The following is a 20890-nucleotide window of genomic DNA, read 5'->3' as shown; positions in this document are numbered from 1 at the left end:
CTTGTGTGTTTATTAGGTCAGAGCCGGTCCTACTTTGGGAAATGAATCCATGGTGGAAACAGACGCACTGATGAGATGAAAGCTGCAGGCTCCACACTGTTTGTGGTTGCTCCTGTTCACACGCGTTTCCCTCCCTCTGTCATTGCCTATTGTTGGCTATGATTGAATATGTAATGAATTGCCATATAAACCACAGATCCTGTATTGTAACTGCAGTTACATTAATCACAATAAGTTGCCCACAGTAACCGTGTCACGATGTTCCTGGACAGGGCACACCACCAGCCAAATGCTGGAAGGACTGGCTTCACTCACTAACCAAAACAAAACAATGCTGATCAGTTGAGCGGCTGATCAAATTTTAATCGTTTTGCACTCTTCTCATTATTTAATCCCGGAATTTCTTTGCATAACAAATGTCTTGCAACTATTCTCACAGTCGCCTGTATCTTCTGGAAACAGAGTGTCTCTAAAATACAAAGATTGCATTAAAAAATAGAAACTAAAATGAGGATCATGAAATCTAAAGCTTAAAACATTTGTGTACACTGTGTACATATAATAGAATTAAACAACTTGTTCAAACATGGGTATGAAAGACTTGATAACGACGCGTAATGGAGGCAGAATATTTTGTAGTTTATGCCCCAAAATGGTAAACTATATGAGGAACTTAATCATTCTTAATAGCTAATACGTTAAAAATGGAAGAAAAAAAACTTAACTTAATAGATCTAAATTACCATCAGCATCATTTTCTTTGTTATGTCCTGTTCAAATAAAAAAAGAAACAGTTTTCATACTGGACAACATATATGCCAAACTCATATCTGTGGTGAGGCGATACTGACCCATAAAATGAGCCTGAAATCAAGTTAGAGTCTTTTTAACCAGATAAACCAAACTACAACAGTTTTTCATGTCACATCCACAGATGTGTCTTGAAAGAAGAACAGGAGTTTAGTGACCAGAATTTCCACCTTTTCAAGACTTGTTCCAGTAGGAAGCATGTTCAGGTGCTGATCGTAGTTCCTGTGCTTTGTCATGCGTGCACATATCTGCAGCTGTTTGTTTCATGGAATTGTTAGCAAAGTACTAGTTACTTTTTAATGTTTCCATGAGGTTTTTTAAGTTTGTTAAATGGTTTTGTTTTAAAAGTATTTTGTTGAATGACTACTGTAGTGAATTGAGCATCTTTGTGCTTAGTCATGGTTACAGAGATCGTTTGTTCGTTCACATTAAAAAACCTGAAAGGAGTCACCAAGAAAAACTGCTGATTGGACGTCAACATGTATTATGTATTATGTCATAAGACCATGAATGCATGGTTTGTTCCGTTCAGCCTGTGATCAGCACAGTGTGCAGGCGTGACGTTCAAGAGCTTCTGAACAGAAGAAACAAACAACATCAAATTAAAACTCATTGTCTCCAGAAAAAAAAGTAATCTATAATTGTTATTTTCATGCCACAGTATATAGCAACAGATAGATTAAAGCTATCTTTTAATTAATTTCATTTAGTTGTATTTTTAAAGGTCCCTCCTCTTAATCCTCATTCCTCCTCATGTTCGGGCATTATACACACCAGCAGCCACTCATTGAAGCATCTTTAACAAGCCTGACCTGCTCAGGGGATTTACACTTAATCTGGTTTATTATTTTTCCAGCCGTTTCACATTTAATCCTAGGAAAATTAGTGGTAGCCAACATGGTTTGGCTCAGAAAAAGGATTAAAAAAAGATGACACATGCAGATTAAAGATGAGTTTCTGTGAGTTTGGTTTATGAAATCACACGTGCAGTTTTTGCCACTCCTCAGTTTTTTCGTTGACATATGACTTGACAGGTGAGTGTTGAATGACTAGCACAACAGGTCACAAAGCAATGCGTTAATAATTCATGTCATGTCGTAACATGTTGCTAAAGCTCCTTGATGGAGCCGCACACATGGATTTTCCATCAGTATGTGACAGGCTTACGTTTGTCTCGTGCCCTCTGGCTGCTGTGTGTAAAATACCTCATCTCATATATAACCAGCTCCTCACTCAGCCAGTCAGCTTCATGTTGGTGTGATCAGTGATATTCTCGTGCTCAGATGATGTCATAGGTCGACATCCTCCCTGTAGGAGAGGTTAGCCTCCGTACATATCAGTGGAGGAACTTGAGTGAACAATCACACTTCAGGATGTGGCGTTTATGGCTATAGGAAGTCGTGACCGTGCCACGATGAGCTGAAGAGAGCTGTTCCCTGTATAAGCTGTCGTATTCAGTTCACTTTATATCAGTGTTGTGATGTTCATACCAAAACAAAACTTTTTTAGAAGTTTACTGATTTTAGGAAAACAGAATTAAATGAATCTAAAAATAGGTCATCTATAAAGATCAAATCTTTAGAATACATTTTATCAATGCAAATAAATAAGTAAATAAGAAAAGTAAGTATGTAGGATGATAAAACAAACAGCTAAATTCTACTGGGCATGGATGTGACGCGTTTCGTGTGTGCTGTGATCAGCTCTGGCGGCCATGGAGTTCCAAGTCAACAGTTTAACTACATAGTCTGTTTTTTCATGGTAGAAGCCCATAAACCAGAGAAGATGGCCACATCTGAGCAAGTTAAGTCTGAAGGGCACTCCGCTTCTGAAACAGTCGTGTGGAGAATGGGCTGCAACACTGTCACAACTGTGAAATGACAGTGAAGTGCCCAGTGGGGTTCTGCTGTAAAATAAATTATTAAATTACATTTTTAGAATCAGTTCTGAAAAGTCTGTCTTGCTCATAAATTTATGATAGCTGACAGTGAAGCTAACTATTTAATTGTTCAACTAAAACTTGGATTTGAAGGATTCCTGCACACATTCAATCCACACAAAAGGCAAATCAACTCAAGTTTAAATCAATTCAATAATAATATATTGCCACATCAGCTGCAGATGAGATATATATATATATATATATATATATTATATATATATATATACATACACACACACACACACACACACACACTGTTGAAGTTTGACTTCCTGTAGGTTCCATTCGTTTTGGGAGTTCACTAAAATTAACTTATAAAAGGTTATTAGGCAAAATGTAGAAGACCTTTTGTGTTTAGTAGGGAGTATGACAGATGACACACAACCTTGCACCGCCTTTCCCACACCTCCCTCATTTCATTATCCCTCAGTCACTTAGACAGCAGTGATTAAGTTTAAACTGTCATACAATGGAATAAATTGATAACACACCTGAGACTGTTAAAATGCAAAGTGTCTCCCAACACCAAACCAACTGCCTGCTGCTGGAGCTGAATGCGTCGCATGGCACACACTCCGTTACTAAGCTGCTCATTTGGGACAAGTCACTCACGAAGCAAAGAAGCAGATTAATCTTACCAAACAAACCCATTGTACAAGCCAAGTCCTGCTTTTCACCACTCTGAGCCCAGAGGAATACCCCCTCTTAGTAGTTTGTCTCAGCAGAGGAGAGGAAAAGGCAAGGCAGGAAATTCTTGGGGAAAACGGTACTTCCCTCAGTTCTTTTGTCCAGTCGGGGTTGTCTGCTGGCCTGCAAAGGACCACAGCCTGCCTACGTATAATGCCAGCTGATTGATCATCATAGATCATTGAAATCTATTAAGAGACAGCAGCATTGGCTGGCATATGGTAACATGCTTTAGCATAGCCTCATAGGACATGAGTAAAATGAGCCTAAGGATTACAAACCTCGAGTGAAGTTTGTAGCTAAGATAGCAGCGTTGCTCGCAGGATGGCAAAGTTGGTTGTTCCAGAGATAAAATACCTCAGCAATTTTTGCATGACATTTGTAGTTCATTTGTGGTGAAACATCTAAACAACTATCAGAGGAAACACCATTATATTTTGTATAGATATTCAAAGTGAGGATGAACCCTCATGACTTTGTGATTCCCCCTTGCACTACCAGCAGGTAAAAATGCTCACTTATCTTCTGGTTTAAAACAAAATAAACAAATAGAATAATTATTAATAATAATTTACATTACAATACCGTACAAAGAGCTTTACAATAAATGAAATAGAAATTATAAATAATAAATTAATAACAATTAGAATAAGGCAGATCATTTGACAGTCATCACAACATCTCAACATATAGAGACATTCATGGTTCCCTGATGATGAACTTGTTTATTACTTCGGTGGTCCCTGACTCATCCTGTCGTGCCAAAATGAGGTTGACATGGTTTTGAGTGTTTATTGGGTGGATTGCCATGAAATTTGGTACTAACGTTCCTGGCCCACTGAGGATGAACTGTAACTGCAGTGATCCGTAACTTTTCATGTACCCACATCATCAGCTCAGTATCTTATTTGTCCAGTACTTCAACTCTTTTAATGAGTCGTGGCTGAATTTTGTTTTTAGTAATGATTGGCTAATGCAAGCATGTTAACATGCTAAACTAAGGTGGAAACCTGCTAAACATTAGCATGTTAGCATTTAGTTTGAGTTCAAATGGCTGTAGACTCTTTGTTTTTCACGTAAGCACTGCAGCAGTCAGTGTGTTTATGAGCAGCTGAGCGTCTGGCTGTAATCACTTGTTGTAAGTCACTTGATTTCAGTAGGCTCAGTTTTTCCTCATTGAGTTTAACATCGGTATTATTAACCACGTCATGATGGTGATGTAATCCTACCGAAGCAGTTCTTGTGTCAGTTTATTGTGTCTGATGACCGGAGCCTCACACACCCATGTGTTCCCAAATGTCCCAGCATGGCCACTGCCAAAACACACCAAAAGGAGTTAATTTCACTCTCTGTCAATTGAGTGCCAATACAGTGGAGCCCTGTCTGTGTGGGTGTGTGCTCACACTTGTGCTGGAGCCGTGTGTGTGTGTGTGTGTGTGTGTGTGTGTGTGTGTGTGTGTGTGTGTGTGTGTGTGTGTGTGTGTGTGTGTGTGTGTGTGTGTGTGTGTGTGTGTGTGTGTGTGTGTGTGTTGGCACTGTGGGACAAAGAGAGCATTATATATGCAGCGTAGGGGGAAGAGTGCACGTTAAATCGCTGGAACACTCATTCTCTGGAGCGCTGTCATATGCACAGGCCTCCTTCCTGGGTCATATGATGAGCAGCAGGGTGAAGGAGGAAGACGCTGGGAGCTGTTCTCATGAATGTTTGGAGGAGGAGGTGTCGGTGCGTGTCATCCATGCAGTTTGCTGGTGATCATTTCCATAAATCTGAGGACAATCCTGCATTTACTTAAAATGTCAGCACACTAAGGCCTGTGACTATTTAGTTTAGCTTTGTGTTGTAGTTATGTACAGTTACAGATTAGGGGGCACCCCACCCCACACACACACACACTACGAACCACTGCCGCCTGTAGTCTAGCCTGGTGCTTCGTTAATGCTCTTAATAGATTTACATGGAAAATGCTGCCTTTCTACAAATACCTCAGTTCTTAAGATGCTTTCCAGACCCCACTGTGCCCTCCATAGGTTTTCATCTCTGTACCCTTATTTTCACCCTTGGGTGCAGCACATTTCAAATAGATTTTGCCTCTGAAAAAGGCTAAATCATTCAAGATGATTAATGGCAAATCCAGTGGTCCACTCTGAAATAATTTAAGAGCCTAAAGACAAAGAGAAACCGTCTCAGCCCATCAATGACTGGATTGTAAAAAAGAATCAAGCCAGGCTTTGTTTTTTTAGAGAGTCCACAAAAGCAAAACACCTTTTCGTCCGACACCTCCAGTCTCAACATGACGTGAGCATGAAGAAGAGGCTGCTTGTAACGCGGCGCTCAGGTGATCCTCGTGTCCTTGCAGATGACATTCACCCCCCACCCGCCCAGGGCCTGACCACAGCGAGCACCCACATCATAAGACTGCATGATTTTAGATATCAATAGATGGGATTCTAAAAACAAACCCAACTAACCAAGAGAGTAATAAAAACATTGTGGTTGTTGCAGCAGGTTTAACGTGGCATTCCTCCTGGGGGATCTCGATGTGTTCCCAGGCTAGATGGGCTATGTACTCCGTCCAAAGGGTTCTGGGTCTGCCCTGGGGTCTCCTCCCATCAGGTCTATAAAACAAGAAAATAGTCCAACATGTTTGTTACAAGTCTCTTGAGCTCATGGTGAGGTTTTCATGTTTTTTTTTTCCAAGCAGTCCAAACCCCTCAAAATATTACTTTAACTGTTATAGAAGACACAGAAAATCTGAAATATTCACATTTAAGAAGCAGGAACCAGTGAACATTTGAGTGACTGATACTGATCTTTTTATTAAGCAGAAACGGTGTCAGCCATGATGTGACTGATCGTGTTTTCGTCATTTGAAGCGGGCTGCAGACTCAGTTCTTCTTTAGTACCGCTGTATCCAATTACTCTGTTAGGGATGAATGAAGTTGTATTGAACTGAACTGAACTGAACCCCAGACACTCTGTGTCAACAGATATCCGGAGTTGACGCGTCAGTCTTGGCCACCTCTTTGGCTCAAACCTAAACACAACAACAGTTTGATGCATTTGAAATGATGAAATAGGCATTCATGGTCCCCAGAGGACAAAGCCGGATGACTTGATTAGATGAGATCAAAATTTGCAGTCCAGAGTGAAATGTCTTCAAAACTCCTGGTTAGATAACACTGCTGTTTGTTTATGACCAAATCCATGCAAAACCTTTGTGTTTAGTGCTAATTAGTAAGTGTTAGCCTGACAGAAGATGCAGATTAGCATTGTCAGTGTATGTTAGCTTGCTCATATATCTTCATTCTTTGTCTCAGTCTGCTCTGCTGCAACTGTAAATTCACACTGTTACTTCTCGTGTTTTTTTTTTAGTGTCCTTGTCCTTGTTTTCAGTTTATATCAGCATTCACCTTGTGCCAGTTTTTCTTCCCTTTATCTCCCTTCACACACTCACTTCTCTCCAGGGTTCATTTGAGTTTCATCTCATGTCATTTAAACACAAACAACAAATCAGGGAGCAGTGGTTAACCCAACATTAAAAAGATTGGAGCAGCTCAGACCGTCTCACCCACCGTCCTCCGTAAAAGTGTATCCAGTTTGTCCTGACGTGGAACCAGTCACAGAGTTCGTTTAGTCTAAAATCCCCTGAGAGGAGGGCTGAGGTTAGCGACAACGGCTGCTGTGAAGCTTGGAAAAACAACTTTGACACTGATATTGACTGTTACTAAGTCTGTCTGTACACACACACACACACACACACACACACACAAAGGCTGGCGCTGTTTTGGTGAGGAGGCTGGCGCTGTGCACCTGTCGTGCAGAGAGGTTAGATGCCTTTCACAATGGACAGAAGACAGACACCGTATGCTGTTTTCCATGAAAATCAACACATGAGCAGATCTTTATCTCACACACACACACACACACACACACACACACACACACACAGGATTCAGTCCACAACATCTTTTCCACGCACACTCAGACGGTTTGATGTCCTACATGGTGATGATGTGAGGTCATTCAGAGCTGACTGCCACATGCACGTGTGACATTACTGTCTGTCTCCTGCCATAAACACATCATCTCCTCAATCTTTCACTGGGAGTTTCACAAGTTTACAGCACTCTTGTTCATTGTAGTGCTTTTGTAATAAAACGTTCTGTCCTCTGTCTCCTCTGTCTGCAGAGGTACATCGCCCTCGAAGACTCCCAGGACGGCGAGAAGAAGGAGCTACAGTGTCGACTGGTGACGCTGGAGTCCCACACACGTCAGCTAGAGCTAAAAACTAAAAACTACGCAGATCAGAGTAAGTCTGTTACATTGTATCTGTCACACACAGGCCAGAAACTCTGTGAGCAGTATCGACAGTTTGTAGGTCTTGTGACTGTTTGTTAGCCTGATGTGCCAGAGGGCAGATGGACTCCCATGTCCCCGCTGAATAAAGGCCATTAGTAACATACTATGAGTGTTTGTCTGCCAAGGCCGCTAAATGAGCTGTAATGGAACAGACCAAACACATTCCAAACCCTGAAAGGCTCAGCGTGGAGCACAGGAGCTTTTTAGGGAGCTGAGGCCATGAACTGCTTGATCATTTTTATCTAGAAAAGAGTTTCTTTCAGTAGCATTCTAGATAATAAGAACAGCATGTAAGCAGTAAGTGATCATTAAGTCTTTTTCTGCAGCGGCTTGTTAATGTAAAGGGCACTGTGGTCTCAGTCAGTCTGAGAGTGTGTTAGTCTTTCCAGGGCATCAGAAGAAACCCTCATGATGCGTGCATGACCGCACTGTTGACAGTGTGTGAGACTGCTTGTTTGTTCCACCACAGGACCGCAACGCTGATGGAAAATTTGAGCGCTCTCAGTCAAGTTCAGTTTGATTTCTTTCGATGTAATGCTTCCTCTTTTCTTTTTTCTGTTTCTTGGTTTCATTTTCTCTGTAATTTTGTTTGCGGACCAAATTGGCAGCAGTATGACACGGATCACTGAAGCTGTGTTTGATCACGTCACACACACACACACACACACACACACACACACACACACACACACACACACACACACACACAGTCTAACTGTATAAACTTAAATTAATGCAAACAAACACTGTCAAGTTCATTTTCTCTTCATTAATGTTTTTATTTCATCACTTTATCTTTAAATTTTGACTTTATTGGATGGCTTACAATATTTAAAAAATGAAAGCTGAAATCAGCCAAAAGTTTCTCATGTTTTAGCTTCTCAGATGGGAAAATAGGCAGATTTGCTGCTTCTCTTTGTGATGTCACAGTAAACTTAATATATTTGAATTTCCGTCAGACAAAACAAAACATTTCAGGATGTCAACTTGAGCTCTAGGATCTCATATTTTTTGTTAAATCTAAATATTTGAGGTGTCTTGGATATTGATGAGAAGCTGAGTTCCTTCATCAGGACACATTCACGCTTTTCATGTGGGCATCCCCTTCAGGATCACTTCCTTTTCCTCTCACACCTCTGTATCTGACAGGGACTATTTCTGCTCCTCTCTTCAACCACCAGTTCCTCTATCATCCTTTCTCCTCACCACACTGAATCACAGTTTACATCACTCTGTGCAGCTGCTGCCTGAGCTTTTCTTCATAGATAACGTAGGCGTTGAATCTCTCTACATCTATACTTGAGCCTTGTTGAACACCTGAGAAAAAGTCTATTTCTGACCTGAAACCTGCTGCAAAGCATGACGAACCAAATGAAAGGTGGTGTTAATGAGTCGCCCAGTGCACAGACACCCTTCTGGATTTCTAAATGTTTATGTGCTGCTGTCCACCTTTTGTAAGAAGTCGTTTTTCTTGACGGGCATCTGAAAACACGCATCAAGACAATCGGCTGTTTTGACTACAAACTAATGCCACCTCAGAGCCACCAAAACAAATGGATTACCTGTTGCTGACTGGATATGACTGAGGCTGACGGCTGCTCTGTAGATAGGTGTGTGTCAATTGTGTATATATAGTTTTTCCTTTTGTTAAATGGTAAACATGAAAAGTGTAACGTGAGGGCAGACACTACACGTGAATATGGACAAAATATATCATATCACCATCAAACTTACTTAATCTTTTTTGTTACTCAAATGTTTAAATGTTTAATATGCAAATGATGCATTATCTAATAAAAATGTGTTTACTTTCAGACATTTCCAGAACAGAAATCTGAATACTGGCTTAAGTCAGTGGTTTTTTACTCCATAAATTGTCAACGGCCATAAGAAATCCATTTTCTCCATGTTTTTATGAATTAAATGTTCTATCAATCAGACTATGAATGCTCCCAATGACCAGCTCTGTAAAAACCTTCAGATTCTAGAGGAATAACACTGGAAGGTTTGGTGTATGTAAGCATGACTGAAGTGAAGACTTGCAGTTGTGAGAAAAGATAGGTATTGTAAATTCATTTTACAAGTCGCTTCAGGTGAATGGGGTCAAAATCTTCAGCTAATATATAGCACCATGTTGACCCAGTTTATGGCTTACATTAAGAGTTATTTTTTGTATTAAAAGTGTAATAAATGATCTGTTTAAATACACACATGAGGCATTGTCTAATGCTAACTTTTGGTGAAAGCTACAGACATAAATAAACAACGTGAATTCAAATAAACACCTAATTGTGGATTTGGGGTATTTTCCTTGCACTAGTCTGGAAGACATGTTATTGAGGTAAAATGGTCCAAGATCTTAAAACTGACCAGCGCATGAACAAACGTGTTGAAGTGTTTTGGCCTGTAAGTGTTTTAAACCGTTTAAAGGAGCTGACTCGTCTTTTTTCATATTTAGATGTTTACATCATTATTGTAGTCGAAATCACTGCTGATGGTGACATTAATGATGACAGTTTGATTTCATAGTTGAAATTCTGTGATTCAGAGAGGCGAAACACTCTGAATCAGGAGTTTGTTAGTGCTTGGTTGCCCTCTTCTGGCGCTGAGATGTTATTACACCAACCACTCAGCCACCACACAGTACCACACAAAGAAATGATCCACTGTGAGGCAGAAGGACTTGATTTCATTTGCCATTGTAAAAGTTTGATGTTTTGTCATAGAATTTCTGAAAAAAAAGTCTCCTAATGTGTCAATCTTGCTGCAGTTTGATGCTGGTTTGTACATTGAGTAACTGTTTCTGTTTTCCATCCAGTAAGCAGATTCGAAGAGAGAGAAGCAGAGCTCAAGAAGGAGTATAATGCCCTCCATCAGAGACACACAGAGGTACGCTGGTCTGAGATCAGAACATGCATGTTTGGTTCATCTACACACACTTATACATTCTGCACATACAGTGAGTGATTCTAAATGAAAAGCTCTAATAAGATAATAGAAATTAGTTTGTGTTACTGCACCTGTTTTGAAGTGAATAAACCAGAGACAGTCTGACCTGTGAGGAGAAGAGAAAGAGAGGCTAACTGAAGATGATCCAAAACATGAAACATGTTTCTGCTGAGCCTTCGGTCCGCCTCGGCCTGTTATTCATTATGCATCACTAACAGATGCCCCAGTCCAAACAAGCCTCTCAGGCTTCCACAGCCAACTGCTGATCTGAATAACGTTGAATAGAGAAGATGAAAAGCTGTCACCAACACACTGTTAGCACATCTACACCAATGATTGTGAGTCTGACTGCCACAGCTGTGCCTGGACACGGTATACCCGGTATGTGACCGACCATAGTGAGCAGGTACAATCAAACACGCTGGAGTTTGGTTGCAGAATAGTCATATTTAATTCCTGTTGTGACCCTGTTAAGAACCCCAGGAGAGTCTAGCATATAAAAAAAATGATTTGCTGATTCCCTGACTGTGTGTGTGTGTGTGTGTGTGTGTGTGTGTGTGTGTGTTCATACAGATGATCCACAGCTACATGGAGCACCTGGAGCGAACTAAACACCAGCATGCACTGGCTGCAGCCGAGCTTTCAGATACAGGCACATGCATATCAGCCAGAACACGGTGAGACGACACACACACACACACACACACACACACACCCCGGTTTGTTTTTCTCTCTTCATTTCACTGTATGAAACTACATCATTTCTCAGTCCTGCAATCACTTGGACCTGCACTGCTAGAGTGGCACCCGCACAGCAGAAGCTCTGCTTCTTTTTCTTTGACTGTCCTGTCCGTTTACTGCAATTCAATCAATAACACCTTAGGAAACTCTCTCAGCTCAGGGTCGACATAATGTCTGCCAGACCAGAGAAATGTGTTTTTAATCAGAATAAACATGTTCATCTTATTGTTTGAGCAGCGTGTACAAATGTATCATAATGTAATCAATATCTGGAACTCAGATTCTTTTGTGCAAAAGTCATCCAGTGCAAATATCTCACCCTGTTATTAGCAGAATTTATAGCTCTATCTCTGACGAGGCCTGTCTGCTGGATGTGAATGATGCTCCACGTCCGCAGCACTGTGTTGGAGCAGTTTTAACCACTGCAAGCTCCACTCCCACACACACACATATATCTCTTCCCCACAGGCAAGAGGCAGAAATAGGTCAGAGAACCTGTCTGAGCGGAGAATGAGTGCAGGGAAAGAAGAAGAAGAACTTAAAGGCAGTTTCAGCTAACTGCAAAGAAAGAACTATGCGAAATGAAGAGATGTGTGTAGGCACAGATGAATGTTATTGGAGGATATTGACATAAAGAGGATCATGTATGGAAGAGAGACAATCATACACAGCAGGAAGGAATTAAACTGGAGTTTTAGAGGATGGTGTGTAAATCAGGGCTGTTGTCAGATTAATCGGCTTCAGTGGGATGATGAGCTTTGTGGTTGATTGCTCACTTGCAGAGCAGATTATTCCTGCTGCAGAGAGCCCGGAGGCCGTGTTAATATTTGTTTTCTCGTTCTGTGGTTCATGCAGAGACCCTAGTCAATGTTCATCCTGTTAAATATGTTTCCTCCATGATTTTTCAGTGTTTTGATTGATGGTGTCAGAAGTCTTCCAAGGCCACAAAGAAGCTTGACGCTGTCCTCACCGCACTTCCAGTGTTTTCTTCATGACAAATGAAGTGTTTAGGACAGCGGTCAAATGGCCCCACAGTCTCATCTGACCATAAAATCTTCTACCACTTAGTCTCAAAGTCTTCCACTTGATTTACGGTAAACACGAGCCCCAGTCGTCTCATGTTTTTCCTTCATCTGTGGCTTTTTCTTTGCCACTTTGGTAAAACATGAGGGCAGCAGTTGTTGTATTCACAGGGTGTCCCACCGCAGCCCTGTAGCTCCTTCATTCATCTGCAAAAAAAAAAAAAAAAGTTCCTGTTCTTGACAAACTTGCAGCTGTGTTATATGTTTACGAGGGGTTTTCAGTATCTTGGACAGGTCCTTGTTTCCTTCCTCTGATTTGTTCAGGTCAGTCTTCTTTTGGAGGGGATATTTGTCTTCATGATGGAAACTTTTTATTATTATTTGGTCAGTCCACCGTTTTGTTCTAGACTGAAAAATCTGAATAAATGGCTTGCCATGCAGTCCACAGAGTCCCCCTAATGACTGTGGTGATCCCCTGACTTTTTATCTAGAGCTACCGCGAGGTTGATGGTTGTGGTTCAGAGTGAAATGTTTCTAACTATCGGATAGATTGTCATGAAATAAAACTGATATTCACTTTCCCCCACAGAATAATTTGTAATAATCATAGACTGCACTGGCTCCTAGTCATGGTTGTGAAGCTCAGAGTTTGGGGGCTCTGGCGACTGCCATGGCAGTCCAGGCTGTAAAACATGTTTGTTTCTGCTGTGAAGTTGGACATTTTAACATGGGGACTTATGGAGACTGACCTGTTCTAGAGCCAGCCTCTAGTGGACATTCAGTGAACTGCAGTTTTTGGCACGCACCATCATCGGGTTAAGATTTCAATTTGTCCAAATACCTGCAAAACTCAAAACATTCCCATCATCCTCAGCTGTACTAATGTTTGCATGCTAAGAACATGGTAAACATCATAGCTGCATGTAAACATTGTCTGTGGGCATGTTGGCATGCTGACATTAGCATTTAGCCCAGTTCAGAGAGCTGTCGCTGTCGACTCTTGTTGCCAAAAAGTCATCAACATCCAACAGCTGCTGCTGAATATACCAATTACATCCACTGTAACAAGTCCAAGAGGTGTGAATGTCACTGCACTGTGTATTTTAATGTACCAAGGACTGTGTGTGTGTATGAAGCAGCCCTTTAGCCCTTCACTATCCCTCCACACACACTGCCAACCCTTCCACACTCTCACACACACACACACACACACTTTTTCAAATCAGCCCCCCCCCTGTTTTGCAGCCAATTAGCTGCAGCCTGAGAGGAAGCATACGGAACGAGCTGCCTCAGCATCCAAAAGAGAGAGAGAGAGAGATGGGGAGGGGGGGTGGTGGGTGCTGTCAGAGCGAGAGAGGGAGAGCGTCAGAGCGTTCTAGACTGCACAGCGGCAGCCGCATCGCCTCTCAGCAGAGGATAGTGAAGACTGAAGGAGGAAGGAAAACAGTTGCCCGGCCGAGGAGGACGCTGTGGACGAGGAGCTGCTGCCACCAGCTTCTCCCTGCTCTCTGTGGATGATCTGCTGCTCTGCTTTAATCTGCCGCTGCAGCAGCTGCTGCTGCTGAAGCCACCAGGATTACCGCCATTTGTTTGACCTGCGCCCACTCTCTGTCTGCCTCACAACTCAGCTGCAGCACTCTGCCACTCACTTCCAGCTACAAGGATAAGGAAGTGATTTAGGTGCTTCAGCGACCCCCCCCTCCCGCCTCATCTGCTGTCATCGTCTGTGCCCCCCTCAACCTCCTCGTCCCTGTTGGGGCACTGGGCCATGATCTGGGGGGGCCATGAGCCCCGGGTGTATGCTGCTGTTTGTTTTTGGCTTCGTAGGGGGAGCGGTGGTCATCAACTCTGCCGTACTGGTCTCTCTGTCAGTGCTGCTGCTGGTTCACTACTCTGTCTCTACCGGCGGCTTACCTGCCCTGCCATCCTTACCCTCTTTACCCAGACCGAGCAGGTATAACGTGCCTGTGTGTGTATGTGTGTGTAATGTTATCTAAATGTATGTTAACCTGAAGAAATCTGTGTAGCTGCTGCCAGTTTGTAGCCATGCCGTCGCAGTGTTGCTGCCATGTGGGTGTGTTATAGTCCGACAGTATGAGACTGCACACTAAAAGTAGGTCGAGAGAGAGATGGGAAAATGGCAGAGTCATACCTGGAGACAGCACCACCTCAGAGTTCATGACTGTTCATGATTTTTCTTATCATTTAGTTCACATCTTATTAAAAGATGAGACGACAAAGAAGGGCAGATAGGGAGCATGGGATTGTTACTCACCCCTCAGTTCAAATAACAAAAGGCAGCATTGGTCACTGTTAGTGGCCCGCGTGTGACCTCTTCCTCTCAACATGGTGGCGAGTCCATTGTGTTTGGGCTGCTGCTTTTCATCGCTGCCCGCCAGGCTGCTCTTTTCACCGTGGCAGCCATTGTCCTGCTCGCACTGTACAATATCTTTCTTTCTTTTTTTTTTTTGTCATACCAAGTCAGTGGAGGGAGAATAGCTAATGCCGTGTGTGATGCAGTTTCAGTGCTCAGAGTTGTTAGAAGTTTGAATATGAACACCTCCATGGAAGAGTGAGTGAGTTGGCAGTGGTGACAGATATTTGTCCCTGCCTCTGTGTGAAGTCTCTGAGCCGACCTCCCTCTAATAACACACATGGCACAGTTCATCTCCATCACAGAGACGGATACAAATGGATTTGTGTTATTGCCTGTGCTAAGAGGTCGGTGGTAATGGAGCTTATGAGGCAACTAGCTTTATTTCTCTTCCCACCTATTCAGTGCCAAAGCGACACCTCTCTGTGAAGTCTTTACTCAGATTGTCACAGTTTGTTTTGTTCTGTCTGACTGATCACATTAATGTTGATCCATCACTGAAAAACAAGCAAATTAAAACACTGGCCCAGAAAGATTAACAACCTGCACATTTAATTTAACAAAAAGCAAATGAAATGTGTAACCTGGCACATACGTGACTTCAGGCTTAGTGATTCATCACTTCATGCTATAGCCTGTTGTCACTTTCTCTGTAGGAACCTCATCACAACATGGAGAGTCAGGGTCAGAACATTCAAACTAATGAGTACAAGTCTATCCTGGTTTATATACTGTAATATATATCCACATTTTATTGCCCAGTATAAATCACACGTACTTGCACTGTGCTGTGGGCCTGCACTCCACACTGAAGAGCTACTTTACTACCAAAGGAATTCTTCATGTTTTCAGGCAGTGTGGCTATAGGATATCAGTGACGGTCTGTGAGTCAGTCTGGCACGTTGGTCTGAGCAGAAATATCTCCAACAATTACTGGATGGGTAGCCACAGAATTTGGTACAAATATCAATTTTACCCACAGGATGAATCTTAATGACAGTTTTCACTTACGCAGTGACAAATCTCTACTCGACCTCTTGTGCCATCATGAGGTTTATTTGTGTAGTAAAATCTAAAATGTTTTGACCACTATTGGATGGATTGCCATGACATTAATGTTCCCCTTAGGATAAACCCTTTTAGAGCCATCTGTTATATTTCAATTTTTCCAACTCCAGAGAAATCTCTCATCAGTCTACCTGATAGTTTGGCACACAAATCTGCATTATCTACATTTATGGTTCCCAGGCAGTTTATTCTAATACATTTGGTGATCTTTTCCTCAGTGCTACTATCAGGTTGACATTTGTGGTTTTTAGTTGAATGTCTCCACTATTGGGTGGATTGTTATGAAATTTGGTACAGACAGTTATCTCTGTTTTTGAGATGAAATTATAATTACTGTTGTGAAGTTTGAATTTGTCAAATACTTTATGGCTAAACTCTTCTAATGACATTCCTGTCAGCCTCATATGTGTTTTATTGAGTTTTGTTTATCAAGCCTTAGCATGCTAAAACTCTAAACTCTAAACAAGACAGTGAACATGGTAAACTCTTTACCTGCTAAATGTTAGCATAAAGATGCACTGACATGCTTGTTTTCTCTGCATTGTAATTCTAATGACTTGACCAACAGACCGATGTCTCAGACACTTGTTTATTCCCCTCTGTCACATTGCTCTTTTTCCCTTTGAGTCATCCTTCCCTTCCATTTGTCTCTGTACCCAGGAAGGAGCGTACCATCCCCATGGGCATATTCCAACTCCCTGGGACTGATGGTATGACCCCCGACCTCCAGAGGGAATCTGTGGACCCTTCTGAGCCATGGAGATTCAACAACCTCAGCCATCCTCGGTCCAACACAAGCCTCAAGGTATGACGCAATGAGACACTCACACACACTCACACACTGCTTTGAATGAATATAATAGAAAGACTCCTTTATGTCATTAGTTGTAAAGTTACAGTTTGAAGTTGGCCTGTAGAGCTTCCCACGGATCAGACTGGTGACATCATCCCACAGTTCACTTAAAAGAGCCGGTGGAAACAAACTGCAAACACTCGATGCCAGCAAACGCCAAAGAAAGAGTACATTTCTATTCGGAGAGAAAGGATTGTTCAGTGTGTCCAGAATTTTTAGCAGCGTGTGTGTGTGTGTGACTGGGTGGCTTGGAGCCCAGCAAGCAGAGGAAGTGGTACCATTCGGGGGCCTGCCTTTAACCTCATGGGAGGGTGGAAAGGACAGAGTGTCTTCACATTGTTGCTGTTGGAAACCATGCTGCAAGCAAAGCTCCATCATGAATATTAATGAGTGCACAATAAGTATTCATTTGATGTTTATTACATTGGTACAGGAGGGTCGGGGGGGTGGGACGTGGTTCGAGTGTTTGGAAACCTTCATTTTGACGCATTATCCAGACTCTGTGTTTAATAACTGGCAGCCAAGGTGGTCGATAAATCTTCAACTCCTTTTGCGCACCTCACCCTGAGTCCTGTAGTACAATATAGGTGTCGCAGTACATCTTTCACACTCAACCTCTACACACACACACACACACACACACACACACACACACACACCACTCAGTCTTACCAGGCACTCCCAGTGCAGATACACAGCGGTGCCTTTGTGTTTTGTCCTCTGACATGACATTTTCCAAAGATTTATAGTTAATGACTCACTCTGTGTGTGTTTGTGTGCGTGTGTGTGTGGATGTTTTTTTGGAGAGTTAGGGGAAGAGCCATTATCAGCAGAGTAACAGCAGAGGAAAGCTTTCCCCCTATTGGCCGCCTGGCGCTACTATAGCAACAATAGAGTGACGCCAGCATGCAGACGGGAGATGTGAAAGAAAATACTCCCATCAGTGCAGAAAGACACACATAGGTGGGAGAAAACAGCCGCATGGAGCAAGTTTAAATCTTTAATACTGTCTCTTTGAATGTCTGTGAGAGATTTAATTATTTATTATTATTATTATACTTATTTCTGTTATTAGTAAAGAAAGAATTCTTGTAACACCACCATCGCCTGTTTTCAAGGTGACCTCAGGCTTCATATAGACTCTTTTGTTGTTGTCCTCATTGATTCTTTTCCACCAGGCACTGTGCTATTTATAGGATAGAAGCCACCGGTCTTAACGGATCAAAACAATACAGGGTTAGAAAGTCTGCGCGCTGCTCAGAGAGTGTTTGGTTGGTACTGTAAATCCAGATCATTTTCATTCATCTACACCTGAAGCCTTTGCCAACCAGGTCACCTTGTGGACCAGAAGAAGCCATGAATAGCGCTCACTACACGGTCCACTCCCACAGCTTTGTTTCCTGCTGCTTCTCGCAACATCCATTTATATAAGCACATTGCCTTGATTCGATTTATTTTTGGCTCCAAATGGTTTCAAATAATGAATGCGGTGAAATATTAATGAGCATTAATATCCCTCAGTCTGAGGAACCAATCAGAGAGGAAGGTGAAAGTTCGCAGAATCAGGAGGCTGATCAGGAGAAGGTAGACCTCACATGGAGAAAACTAAGCACGGCATCTACTAAACTGTACTAGCTGTAGTGTGATTACATAGAATGATGCTAACATAGCTCATATTCTACTGTGCATGTTACTGACCTGTTCTCTTTTTATATCTTCAGCTGGCCTCAAAACACATTTTGAAAGCAGCAGAACAAAAAGTTTGACCTTTTTCAGAGCAGACATTTTGGCTGGTCATAGCAGGAAAAGCCATTTGTTACCGATAACATTTAAAGGACTGAATTCAGTCTGGAGCCAGTCATATTGTCTGCTGTGGAAAAGGTCTATTTGAGATGGTCCAGTGGCTCGTAGTTTCTTATAACTCAGGGTTTACACGCATACCTTGAGGCTGTTTGTCAAACACAGTTTTGGTTGTACTTGGCCAGAATGGATGTGATTTGTGGGTTTGTTTTTGGTTGCATGTTGTGATTTGGTTTGTGTTGAGTTTTAACTGCATGACAAGGTGCACAATCTGATACAGTTTATATTAACATCTATTATTGTTGGCTTCATTTTATTTAAAATAAGATAAGATAAACTTTAATGATCCCACAGTGTGAAAATTCACTTGTCACAGCAGCTGGTATAAACAAGGTTGATGAGAAATTACTCAGAAATCATAAATATATAGAATAAAGTCATGAAATCATGCTGGTGTGACAGCTGTTGGAATGAAGGACCTGTGGTAGTGCTCCTTCTTACATGGTGGGAGTAGCAGTTTGTTGTTATATAGATATTAGATTTACATGCTAATGTAGTCTTTTCAAAGAGTCTTCATATTTTAAAGAATCATAACTCAAGGACAACTTACTCACTAGCTAGCCTGGCATCACCAGACCAATTCATAAATGATTATTGTCTGCTAGAACAAATAAAACAAGATTTTACAGAATTCACTTTCTCAGGCTGCTCACTTCTTCCAGTTTAATTTGCTCAGTCACCATGAGACCTAACTATGAAACTTAAGTCATGGTTGAAAGCTCCAGAGTGAGTGGAGTCAAGATTCATTAAAATCAGCTTTGTTTGTTCAGAGTGTTTTTCTTTATCTTTGGGGATGCAGTGATGGTGTTCAGATGTTTTCAGCTTGCTCACACTCGTGTGTTGTGTTGTTGTTTGCCGTGCACTAGCTAACGATGTGGAACATTTTGTGTTGACTTGATGAAGATCGCAGTTTTATTTTCCTTTTATTCCTCTCCTCTTCCTCCATCTTCAGGATGAGATGTCCAGTGTGAACCGCGGAGGCCTCAAGCACAGCTCTCCATCCAACAAGGGAAGTGTCTCCAAATCCAACACCTCCCTGTCCTCTCAGGGTGGTAGCTCTAAATCAAACACCCCACCATCTTCATACAGCACCAACTCCACCACACCACTATCTCCTCACGATGGAGCGTCCGCCAGAATGAGTCCTGGGTCCACCTCTGTTACATCACTATCTACTACTGCTTCTGATGTGGCCATGGAGTCCGTGGACACGCCCCTGCAGGAACAGGAATTTTCAGACGGGCTCAACAAGAACCTGGACAGGAGCAGCAAGAAACCAGAGAGCAGTAAGAACATCGCAGCGATGCAAGAAGGACAGCAGAGTCAGCTTGGACGTGACGGTCAGGACTCTAAATCTGTGCTCCTTAAAGTGGACGGTCAGTACTGCAGTTTAACACTACATTCTCTTTGAGTGTGCTGGATTGCTCATTTTATGTTTTGTGTCTCTGCTGGTTGTCCCAGATGGAGCAGACAACCTGGAGAAGTCTGAGGTGCAGGCCATCATCGAGTCCACTCCTGAGCTGGACATGGATCTCGATGGCTGCAGAGGAACAAGGTACAGAACTGATGATGCAGAACTGTATATGTGTCTATTTGTTTGTTCTTCTCAACAAATCTAATGAAAAGACCAAAACCAACAAAACTCTCCCCCATGCATCTCTGACATTGGGGTTGAGAGACCTGGTTAAATGTAACACTGGTGGCATAGGGTGCAGCATGTATGACAATAAATCTCTGCATCAACTGACAATCAACAGTTGTCTGCATAAGTAACTTATGGGGCTGTACCGGTCAGGTTCTGGAGTGCACATTTGTAACTCCAAAAACACCAATCCAATATTCATGCTGACTTCAGTCTATGAGGAAGTATTTGTTCATGGGATCAATTAATTGTTGAGTTTTGGTCTTGTGATGTGATTGACAATAAGAAAACAGCCTGAGAAAGTCAAATTCTAGTTGGTATTCAGTCGGGTCAAAATGTTAAAAGTAAAATCTGTGTTTATGTTTCATGATGAGACGACGATGAGAATCATTCTTTTCTCTTTCTTCACACTTCCATCCATCCAGCACACCAACTAAAGGGGGCGTAGAGAATCTAGCGTTCGACAGGAACACTGACTCTCTGTTTGCGGAGCTGTCGTCTGCAGGAAACGACCTGATAGGAGACATGGACGAAGGAGCCGACCTGCTGGGTAAGAAACCTTGATATTATAATCTCATTATG

At 42.1% G+C, this 20890-nt stretch overlaps 1 protein-coding gene across 2 annotated transcripts in view; it reads left to right on the top strand.

The window, feature by feature from the left end:
- The window catches only part of spag9b (sperm associated antigen 9b), a 37261-nt gene that overhangs the window by 1515 nt on the left and 14856 nt on the right, over positions 1-20890 (top strand). For both annotated transcript variants that reach the window (XM_019263512.2, XM_027289006.1), the window contains exons 2-8: positions 7629-7749; positions 10618-10688; positions 11322-11425; positions 16614-16758; positions 19619-20042; positions 20128-20221; positions 20734-20858. In XM_019263512.2, coding sequence (XP_019119057.2) covers positions 7629-7749; positions 10618-10688; positions 11322-11425; positions 16614-16758; positions 19619-20042; positions 20128-20221; positions 20734-20858 — 1084 coding nt within the window. The remainder of the gene's footprint in view (positions 1-7628; positions 7750-10617; positions 10689-11321; positions 11426-16613; positions 16759-19618; positions 20043-20127; positions 20222-20733; positions 20859-20890) is intronic.

This window comes from Larimichthys crocea, chromosome XVI, assembly GCF_000972845.2.
Source record: "Larimichthys crocea isolate SSNF chromosome XVI, L_crocea_2.0, whole genome shotgun sequence".
NCBI classification, from domain to species: domain Eukaryota; kingdom Metazoa; phylum Chordata; class Actinopteri; family Sciaenidae; genus Larimichthys; species Larimichthys crocea.
This window is presented reverse-complemented; position numbering and strand designations above follow the sequence as displayed.